The following is an 11,482-nucleotide window of genomic DNA, read 5'->3' on the forward strand; positions in this document are numbered from 1 at the left end:
GGGGGGGGGGGAGAGAGAGAGTGAGGGGGGGGGGAGAGAGAGAGTGAGTGAGGGTGGGGGGGGGGGGGAAGGAGAGGAGACAGGGGGTGGAGAGAAGAGGGGGCAGAGGGAGAGGGCGGTTGTGGAGAGAAATGGGGTGATGGCAGGGGCTGGGGGGGAATGAAAATGTGGACAGTGGGGATGGGCGAGCGTGGCTGGGTCAAATTCCCCTCCTTTCTCCCCGCTCCCGTACAACTCAGCATCTCAGTAAGTCGGTGTACACTGCTCCCGACAGCTGGAATCAAAGGGTGTGTTCGGAGTAGCAAATAGCCCGGGAGGTCGTTCCCCTGGCCCGGACCCTCCTTACCTTCGTCCTCCCGTTGATCAGGTAGCTCCCGAGTCGTCCAGCGCTGTAGATGATCAACTCGTCGATCCTGGACATGAGCAGCCCGATGTTGGCGCATCCTTGCTCCTGGCCGTCCACCCAGGCGATCTTGTCGCCGCGGATGCTGCGGGTGGGGACGTGGAGTGGGCTGACCACCTTTCCGTCCACCAGCGTCCCGTTGCGGTGGAGGGCCAGCACCTCCTGCAGGATCCGGCTGCCCAGGCTCTCGCCCAGGAAATTGTCCTTAATGCAGATGCCGTAGCAGTTCATGCAGGGCACCACGTACTTGCTGACCAGCTCCTGGGGGGCAAAGGCCCACCAGCGCTCCGTCGTGCCCGGCCCGGTCCATCTCCCCGCCGCCTTGGCACCCCGCGGGGGCGATGTTCTCCTCCCGCCGCCACCTTCTCCCGCTTGGCGTCCTTGCAGCGGCAGGGGCCGTCGGGGTAACCGTTGAGCGCGCCCGCGTTGCCGTCGCCGTTCTCCAGCCGCCGCCGCTTGTGGCACGGCTGGGGGGCACCACCGCCAGGACCCGGACCGCCGCCGCCTCCTCCTCCTCCTGCGCCACCCTGCCACGGGCGCGGGGGGCGGCGCGGGGCGGGGGCTCTCGCCGTTCTCCGCGCCGGAGAGAGCCGGGTGTGCGTGCGGCGGGCGGCCGTGCCTCCTGGCGCTGCCCGCGCCCGCCCCCTCGCCGGGGGGCGCGCTGACCCTCTCCGCCGCGGGCGCCTGGGGCCCCCCGGAACCCGGCGGCGAAGGCGTCACCTCCCGGGGCAACGCCTTGCCGATGCCCTCCTCCTCCTCCTCCTCCTCCTGCGACCCGGCCCCAGCCCCCCTGGCACTGCCCGCCTCGCCGCTGAAAGCCTCCAGACCCATCGGCACGCCCTTGGGGGTCACCGCACCCCACGCCCCGGCACTCGGCTCCGCTGCCCGGCAAGGGTGCTCCTGCAGACCCTCAAGACTCCTGCAAAGATGCGCTTTCAGACGCTCCAACTGCGGGGGCTCTGCCATCTCAGCTCACGTCCCGGGGCCATGCCTGACAAGAATCCCCACTGCCCTGCCGCCGCACAGAATGTGCATCTCATGCTGCAAAACTTGCCCCCTTGCACAATGCCATTTCCTCCCCCTACACACCCAGCCCACTGAACCTTTTCCGATCACAAAAACCCCAAGCCCCCGGGCGGATTGCAACCGACCGCCGGCCGCCCGACGCTGCATTCAATCTTTTGCGTGCACTGGAAGTTGCATTGCTCGCCGCAGTCGCCCCGCACCGAATCCCGGAACCCGCCACCGCTTCTCCATCGGCGCTTGTGTCAATCACACGTGCACACCCGCACCACGTGACCCGGTAAACACATTCACAAAAAAATACTCCAGCCCCGGCAGTAGCGCGGCGCCGCCGGCAGAGGGCAGCGGCGAGAGGGGGCGGGCGAGGGCAGACTCTTAAAGGCACACACACGCTCACCAGGGATTGCTTTTAAAGCGACCCCCTTCCTAATTATTGCACTATTTCGAAGACAAGCGGGGAGGGTGGCAGATATCCCCAGATTCCTGATCCCAATATTTCTCCCTCAATCGACATAACAAATAGATTATCTGGGTCACAGAGAAACATAGAAAATAGGTGCAGGAGTAGGCCATTCTGCACCTTCGAGCCTGCACCACCATTCAATGAGATCATGTCTGATCAGTCACCTCAGTATCCTTTTCCTGCTTTCTCACCATACCCCTTGATCCCTTTAGCCGTCCACCTCACGTGCATAAAATTCACGCACAGGCATCTTCTACCCTTCAATATGTAGTTCAGAACCTGGAATATTAGGTCTTTCATTGAAACACCTGTGAACTCATCCTTTTTTGGCATGGAAGCAAGTCATCCTCGATACGAGGGACTGCCTATGATTAGCCGTAAGGGACATATCCAACTTCCTCTTGAATATATCCAAAGAACTGGCATCAACAACTCTCTGCGGTAGGGAATTCCACAGGCTAACAACTCTCTGAGTGAAGAAATTTCTCCTCATCTCGGTCCTAAATGGCTTACCCCTTATCCTTAGGCTGTGTCCCTGGTTCTGGACTCCCCCAACATCGGGAACATTCTTCCCGCATCTAACCTGTCCCGTCCCGTCAGAATTTTATATGTTTCTATGAGATCCCCTCTCATTCTTCTAAACTCCAGTGAATACAGGCCCAGTCGATCCAGTCTCTCCTCATATGTCAGTCCTGCCATCCCGGGAATCAGTCTGGTGAACCTTCGCTGCACTCCCTCAATAGCAAGAACGTCCTTCCTCAGATTAGGAGACCAAAACTGAACACAATATTCAAGGTGTGGCCTCACCAAAGCCCTGTACACCTCCCTGCTCCTATACTCAAATCCTCTCGCTATGAAGGCCAACAAACCATTTGCTTTCTTCACCGCCTGCTGCACCTGCATGCCAACTTTCAATGACTGATGTACCATGACACCCAGGTCTCGTTGCACCTCCCCTTTTCCTAATCTGTCGCCATTATCACATTGCTGCTTGTGGGAGCTTGCTGTGCGCAAGTTGGTTGCTGCATTTCCAACATTACAACAGTGGGCTACACTGCAAAAAAAAAAGTACTCCATTGGCTGTAAAGTGCTTTGAGACGCCCGTGGTTGTGAAAGGCACTATATAAATGCAAGTCTTTATTTATTATTGCCAAAAATCTCAATTGCCGAAACATAACTCTTGTCAGTTTCATAAGAACATAAGAAATAGGAGCAGGAGTCGGCCATACGGCCCCTCGAGCCTGCTCCGCCATTCAGTAAGACCACGGCTGATCTGATCTTGGCCTCAACTCCACTTCCCTGCCCGTTCCTCATACCCTTTGACTCCTCTATTTATATATAAGTTTTTAATTGCAAGTCTGGATACAATCTGAAATACGCAGTAGGTCACATCCCCATCACTTTCAAAGAAAAGAGGTGTTAATTTTTATTTTTTTATTTTTATTTTTTTATTTGTTGCCAATCTTTCCAATTCTTTGTCAAATCATCTTGTCAGATTACAAACGCCAGAGGTCACCTTGCACACATCAAGGATCACTCTGCGCCAATGCTCTTAGCCAAAAGGCCTAGAGCCACTGCACCGTTCCTGGAAGTACTGCAATACCAGGTTCGTGCCATGGAGGTGGATGGGTCAGGCCCCCCACACACCTCCGTGGAGGTGGATGGGTCAAACCACTCCACCCACCTCCTATTTCCAAAAAGCATAGGAGAACCACCTTCCTGATTCAGGGAGAACCACGTTGGGGTCATGGTTACTCCCCTGTCAGGTCAGTTACGCATGATCTTAGCCAAAAGGCCGCAGAAAATATTTACTAGAATGATGCCAGAACTGAGAGGTTTTAACCATCAGGAAAGATCAAGCTGGGTCTCTGTTCTCTCGAAAAGAGACAGCTGAGGAGTGATCCAATCGAGATCTTTAAGATTATGAAAGGGTTCAATAGGGTCGATGTAGAGAAGATGTTCCCACTTGCGAGCGAGACCAGAGCTAGGAGTCATAAATATGGGATAGTTACTAATAAATCCAATGGGGAATTCAGGAGAAACTTCCTTACCCAGAGAGTGGTGAGAATGTGGAGCTCTGTAAGGGGTTTTCACAGGGTTGTTGTGCCTTGGGTGTCTCTCTCTGGGCTTCTGCCCTCACAGCTTATGCCTGGCCTGTGAGGTACCCTGAGTGCTGCAAGAGCACCCCTGGAGAGACTGTGTCCACAGCTTATGAAGGGGGTTTTGAGACCCGTGCGTCTCCACAGCTTATGCCTAGCCTGTGAGGTACCTGTGAGTGTCAAACTCTCCTAACCCCTTCTTCCCTAACCTGTGACACACAGTTGAGCGTTTTCGAGGCGCTCCTAGCTTCCCTTACACTGTTCTGACATGAGACTCACGATCAGGAGATGTAATACAATAGAACTGAGACAAGGTGATTCCAAGAGGAACTTTAGGCTTCCAATTTATTTGACAAGGTGTAACTCAACAAACAGCAATACACCAACAAAACAATCCCCCTAAATCCCACTAAAACGGACCCAACGAAAATCTTTACACCAGTTTAGCAGTACAATGCCCAACCTCCCACCTTTCCTGGCCTAACTGAGTTGGGAGTTCTGGGGACCAGAGGTTATACTCACTACTGTGCCTTCCGCAGTCTGGTGGTTTGTTTCTTCTATCTTCGGTGTCTTCGGTTTTCCTTCAGTGTCGAGAGGCTTGCTGGTTGTGGTTGTTGGATGACGAGGGCAGGGAAAATCATCTCTTCTTTTTCACTACGTCAGAAACCCCTTTTTATAGCCAGATTATCCAGTCCGCCTCTCCTGCTGAAGTCGATTCTTCTCATTGGTGGACTTTTTGATTTTGAAAAATGCAGCAGTTTTAGATTGGGTTTTTTTTTTCCACTGATGTTAACCTACTCAAGGTTTGAGTGGGTGTTGATTGCCTTGGCCTCCTGTAGCCATTGTGCTAGTCTGGCCTGAGCCAGATATTTCTATGCCTGATGAAAAAGGTGTTGGAATATGTATGTGGCATTGTTTAAATGCTAATGTTTTCAAGGGGCAAGTTTCGAGGGTATACAGTTCCCAGACAATTTGATTAGTTCCAATGTCCAAACTGGCCCTTTTGATATTGACCCCACCCCTTTTCTTGCAGACCCAACATACACCTTTTAAAAATCCCAAATTCGATTAAAGTTCGTAGTTTCTTCCATGTGCACTTCAGGATTTCAAACTTTCTGGTAGATAGTTCCAAATTAAATTCCCTTTCCGATGAGTCCAAACACTGGAGGGGGGGGGGGGGTCTCCATTCATTTGTGTCCCAAAGTTTTCCTTCCATCGGTTTCAATTCACAGCGCAGACTGATCCCACAGCCCTTTTCCTTCTGGGTAAAATGAGGAGGTTTCCGTCCTCCCCTACAGCTCGCTGCCACAGGGAGTGGTTGAGGCGAATAGTATCGATGCATTGAAGGGGAAGCTCGATAAAGGAGAAATGAATGAAAGGTGAAGCCCTCATCCAGGCCTTTGTTACCTCTAGACACGACTATTCGAACACACTCCTGGCTGGCATCCCAAGTTGTACCCTCCGTAAACTTCTGCACTCATTTCTCCTTATATGGTTCCGTTTCAAATTTTTGTCTGATAATCGGTCCTGTTTAGATAGAGATTTAGATAGGTTAAGCGAATGGGCTAAGGTTTGGCAGATGGAATACAAGTGTCGGAAAGTGTGAGGTCATCCACCTTGGGGAAAAAAACAGTAAAAGGGAATATTATTTGAAGGGGGAGAAATTACAACATGCTGCGGTGCAGAGGGACCTGGGGGCCCTTGTGCATGAATCCCAAAAAGTTAGTTTGCAGGTGCAGCAGGTAATCAGGAAGGCAAATGGAATGTTGGCCTTCATTGCGAGAGGGATGGAGTACAAAAGCAGGAAGGTCCTTCTGCAACTGTACAGGGTATTGGTGAGGCCGCACCTGGAGTACTGCGTGCAGTTTTGGTCACCTTACTTAAGGAAGGATATACTAGCTTTGGAGAGGGTACAGAGACGATTCACTAGGCTGATTCCGGAGATGAGGGGGTTACCTTATGATGATAGATTGAGTAGACTGGGTCTTTACTCGTTGGAATTCAGAAGGATGAGGGGTGATCTTATAGAAACATTTAAAATAATGAAAGGGATAGACAAGATAGAGGCAGAGAGGTTGTTTCCACTGGTCGGGGAGACTAGAACTAGAGGGCACAGCCTCAAAATACGGGGGAGCCAATTTAAAACCGAGTTGAGAAGGAATTTCTTCTCCCAGAGAGTTGTGAATCTGTGGAATTCTCTGCCCAAGGAAGCAGTTGAGGCTAGCTCATTGAATGCATTCAAGTCACAGATAGATAGATTTTTAACCAATAAGGTTAATTAAGGATTACGGGGAGCGGGCGGGTAAGTGGAGCTGAGTCCACGGCCAGATCAGCCATGATCTTGTTGAATGGCGGAGCAGGCTCGAGGGGCTAGATGGCCTTCTCCTGTTCCTAATTCTTATGTTCTTATGTTCTTATGTTATGTGAAGCACCCTGGGACGTTTTACTAGGTTAAGGGTGCTCTATCAATACAAGTTGTTGTTGGTTTTGATATGACGATGGGGTGAGATGAAGATGGGTGGGAGGAGCCTCGAGTGGAGCATAAACCCTGGCACGGAGCCGTTGGGCCGGATGGCCTGTTTCTGGGCTGTAAATACTTTGGGCCAGACTTTCCATAAAGGCCCTCAACGCCCCATTGCCCTGTGAGAAGGATGGCTAGCGCTCGGCGAAAAAAAGCGGGCGAGAAGTTCCGTTTTGAAGGAAGAAGGTGACAAGAACCGATCGCCCGGCGACAAAATGGCCATTGCACACTCATTCTTGGCGTTTTTTTCCCGGCGGGCAAGCACCAAGTTAGCCAAATGGGCGGTCGTTACCGGAATGGATGGTAAGTCGAAAAATTTAGCCCGAGGATGCGGTTGGGCCTAGGGAGGGGGGGAAACTTAAAAAAATATGTCATTCATTAATAAAAAAATTAAACATATACAAAACATTCCCAAGACAGTTTTAACCCTAATCGCCGTGGTAAGATTTAAATGAAATAATTACAGAACCTTTACCTTACCTCTCTTTGCAGGGCCCCCCCCGCTTACCGCCCGGTTTAAGCAGCTTTTACAGGGCGGGTCTCTCGGCAATCTTGATGTCGGCGGTTGAGCCCAAACTCGCGGCCCTGGCAGTTGTTCTCGTCGTTGCACGTGAGTGGTTTGGTCTCCGGCGGGTGACTTCAGCCGTGGGCGATACCGAGGCAAAAAACTTACCTGGACACTCTCGGCCGGGTGAAAAACCAGCTGGAGACTGGCCCGTGGACTTTAAGCGTCAATAGATTTCAATGCCTCCCTCGCTCAGAGAGTGGCGAATCTTTCGGAGGTTCCCGGCCTGCGAACCACTGTCGCACAGTCCAAGGTCGGCAGGCGGAGCCAGCCGTTGGTCCCCGTGCCGTGTCCGGTCAATGTAAGATAACCGCAGTCGGCATCATGTCCCCTGACATCGGGGTGCAAGGACAGCTACGCAAACTGCTGGCAGCAATATCTTTCCATCTGAGAGGCCTATAGAAACATAGAAAATAGGTGCCGGAGTGGGCCATTCGGTCCTTCGAGCCTGCACCACCATTCAATGTGATCATGGCTGATCATGCAACCTCAGTACCCCATTCCTGCTTTCTCTGCATACCCCTTGATCCCTTTAGCCGCAAGGGCCACATCTAACTCCCTTTTGAATATATCTAACAAACTGGCCTTAACAACTTTCTGTGGTAGAGAATTCCACAGGTTCACCACTCTCTGGGTGAAGAAGTTTCTCCTCATCTCGGTCCCAAATGGCTTACCCCTTATCCTTAGACCGTGACCCCTGGTTCTGGACTTCCCCAACATCGGGAACATTCTTCCTGCATCTAACCTGTCCAATCCCGGTCAGAATTTTATATGTTTCTACGGGATCCCCTCTCATTCTTCTATTCGATACAAAGCCTGCGGAACTTACTTTTTTGTGGTTCCCGCACAGCTGAAGATGACCCCAAAGTGAACCCACCAAGCCTATCCCACTGCCAACATTCCCGCTTATTTGAACAGTTTTGGTCTCCTTATCTAAGGAAGGTTATACTTTCCTCGGAGGCGGTACAACGGAAGTTCACTAGATTGATCCCTGGGATGAGAGGGCTGTCTTATGATGAGAGGTTGTGTAGAATGGGCCTATACTCTCTGGAGTTTAGAAGAATGAGAGATGATCTCATTGAAACATACAACGTTCTGAAGGGGTAGATGCTGAGAGGTTGTTTCCCCCGGGCTGGAGAGTCTAGAACCAGGGGGCACAGTCTCAGAATAAGGGGTCAGCCATTTAGGACTGAGATGAAGAGGAATTTCTTCACTCGGAGGTGATGAATCTTTGGAATCCTCTGCCCCAGAGGGCTGTGGATACTGAGTCTCTGAATATATTCAAGGCTGAGGTCGATAGATTTTTGGAGTCTAGGGGAATCAAGGGATATGGGGATCGGGCGGGAAAGTGGAGTTGAGATCGATGATCAGCCGTGATCTCATTGATCAATTTACAGGCTCGAGGGCCTACTCCTGCTCCTATTTCTTATGTTCTTATTTTTTGTCGGGTGCCGGGCCCCTTTAAGGGGATGCGCGGCCCCTTTAAGAGGCTGTACGGCCCTTTCACAGTTCCGCGCACGCGAAAAGTTACACTGAATAAGCCAGTCCCAGGCTGTGTGGGTCTGGCAGTCGCTCGAACAGCGCTGGAATCTGGAAGGTAAGTGAGTCACTGTACAGGAACATTGCCCACTGCCCCGATCCTTGGGAAGATACAATAACTTGCATTTATATAGTGCCTTTAACCTAGTAAAATATCCCAAAGAGCTTCACCGGAGCATAATCAAACAAAACTTGAGGCCGAGCCACATAAGGAGATATTGGGTCAAAAAGGTAGGTTTTAAGGAGCGTCTTAAAGAAAGAAAGACTTGCATTTATATAGCGCCTCTCACGACCTCAGCACATCTCAAAGAACTTTACAGCCAATGAAGTACTTTTGCCCTAAGTGGAGGAAGTGCATCTGGGAGGGCGCTGAGCACCTCGAGTCTCGTCGCCGAGAGCATGCAGAAACCAAGCGCAGGCAGCGGAAGGAGACTGCGGCAAACCAGTCCCACCCACCCCTTCCCTCAACCACTGTCTGTCCCACCTGTGATAGGGACTGTAAATCCCGTATTGGACTGTTCAGCCACCTGAGAATTCACTTTTAGCGTGGAAGCAAGTCTTCCTCGATTTCGAGGGACAGCCTATGATGATGACATCTCAAAGCGCTTTACAGCCAATGAAGTACTTTTGACCAGGACACCGGGGAGAACTCCCCCTGCTCTTCTTCGAAATAGTGGCCGTGGGATCTTTTACGTTCGCCTGAGAGAGCAGACGGGGCCTCGGTTTAATGTCTCATCCGAAAGACGGCACCTCCGACAGTGCGGCGCTCCCTCAGCACTGCACTGGGAGTGTCGGCCGAGATTTATGGGCTCAATTCCCTGGAGTGGGGCTTGAACCCACAACCTTCTGACTCAGAGACGAGTGTGTTGCCCACCGAGCCACAACTGAGACAAACGGAAGTGAGAAAGAGGCGGACGCGAAGGAGGAAATTAAAATATTGTTTTTTTTCAGTCCCAGGTAGTGACTCACTTACCTGTCAGATTCCATTCCTGATGAGGGAACCGCACCCCTTCAAAACAAAACCTGGTTTTTCCCTTTTGTGACTGGTAAACAGACAGAAGTATATGTTTGTTCTGAGGAAAGATCATTGACCTGAAACCTTAACTCTGCTTCTCTCTCCACAGATGCTGTCCAACGCACTGAGTGTCTCCAGCATTTTCTGTTTTTATTTCAGATTCCCAGCATCGGTGATATGTCCTTACTATACAGTATAAATGCACACGAGGTCCATACTTGAGAGAAGGTCACTCTGTGACCAGTTACCTTTAATACCAAGACCTCAAGTGATGAAGGAGCTTCCCCTTTTATACCTGAAAGTCCAGGTTAGGAGTGTCTCCCACAAGTTTGCCCCCTTGTGGTCAATGTTCTCAAGGTATACAACTTAGGTCAGCTTATACATGGGTTACAATGATAGTTGAATACATGACATCACCCCCCCCCCCTCACCCCAAAGTCTTATTGGGATCACAGGTTGAGTCTCTCTGGTGGTTTACGCTCCCTTGTAGAGCGCCTGAGTTGGGGCTCCGGTTGTTGGGCGCTGGCCTGAGTGTCTGCTGTTTGCGGTGCCTCAGGCCTGTCCGGACTGCCCACAGTGACTGGGCTCTCCTCCCTTTGGTTCCGGTGTTCGGTCACCTGTGGTGGAGTAAACTCTACGTCGTGTTCTTCCTCTGCTTCTTCTATAGGGGTTGCTGAACCTCCTTTTAGTTTGATGCACGTGTTTGCGGCAGATTTGTCCATTGGTAAGTTTAATTACCAAAATCCTACTCCCCTCTTTGGCAATCACAGTGCCTGCAAGCCATTTGGCCCCTGCAGCGTAATTAAGGACAAAAACAGGGTAATTGACATCAATACATCGCGCCCTCGCATTCCTGTCATGGTAGTCACATTGTGACTGGCGCCTGCTCTCAACAATTACTTTCATAGTAGGGTGTATAAGGGATAACCTGGTTTTGAGCGTTCTTTTCATTAGCAGCTCTGCAGATGGAACTCCTGTGAGCGAGTGGGTCGGGATCTATAGGCCAACAGGAGGCGTGATAAGCGGCTTTGTAGGGAACCACCTTGGATTCTGAGCATCCCCTGTTTGATTATCTGCACTGCTCGTTCTGCCTGGCCGTTTGAGTCCGGCTTGAATGGTGCCGTTCTAACATGGTTAATTCCATTGCCTGCCATGAAGTCCTGGAATTCAGAGCTTGTGAAGCACGGGCCATTGTCGCTGACCAAGACGTCCAGTAGACCATGGGCGGCGAACATTGCCCGTAGACTTTCTGCCGTGGCAGAGGATGTGCTTGAATTTAAAATGGCACACTCAATCCATTTGGAGTAGGCAACTACTACAACCAAAAACATTTTTCCCATGAAAGGACCTGCGTAGTCCACATGGATACATGACCAAGGCTTGGCGAGCCAGGACCAGAGGCTAAGGGGGGCTTCCCTGGGTGCGTTGCCCAGCTGAGCACACATGTTGCACCTGCGAACACAAAGTTCCAGGTCTGCATCTATCCCTGGCCACCAAACGTGTGACCTGGCAATTGCCTTCATCATGACAATGCCCGGGTGCTCATTGTGAAGTTCTCTGATAAACATCTCTCTGCCCATCTGGCGCATGACTACTCGGCTTCCCCACAGTAGGCAATCGGCCTGAATCAAGAGTTCATCCTTGCGCCTATGAAACGGTCTAAATTCCTCAGGGCATGTCCCGTACGTGGCTGCCCAGTCCCCATTCAGGACACATTTCTTAACTAAAGACAGTAGCGGGTCTTTATTTGTCCAGACTTTAATCTGACGGGCTGTCACAGGTGAGCCTTCGCTTTCGAAAGCTTCAACAGCCATGACCATCTCAGCAGCATGCTCGGTAGCCCCCTCAGTGGTG

At 51.3% G+C, this 11,482-nt stretch overlaps 1 protein-coding gene and 1 pseudogene across 1 annotated transcript in view; both read right to left on the reverse strand.

The window, feature by feature from the left end:
* Window positions 1-1,369, reverse strand: part of egln2 (egl-9 family hypoxia-inducible factor 2) — a 28,559-nt gene extending 27,190 nt beyond the window's left edge. The window contains exon 1 of the mRNA XM_070867538.1: window positions 347-1,369. Within this exon, the coding sequence (XP_070723639.1) occupies window positions 347-1,369 (1,023 nt within the window). The remainder of the gene's footprint in view (window positions 1-346) is intronic.
* Window positions 1,370-3,458: 2,089 nt separating this feature from the next.
* Window positions 3,459-3,697, reverse strand: LOC139239275 (U2 spliceosomal RNA; annotated as a pseudogene).
* Window positions 3,698-11,482: the final 7,785 nt, after the last annotated feature.

Source organism: Pristiophorus japonicus, chromosome 26 (assembly GCF_044704955.1).
Source record: "Pristiophorus japonicus isolate sPriJap1 chromosome 26, sPriJap1.hap1, whole genome shotgun sequence".
In the NCBI taxonomy this organism is placed as follows: Eukaryota; Metazoa; Chordata; class Chondrichthyes; family Pristiophoridae; genus Pristiophorus; species Pristiophorus japonicus.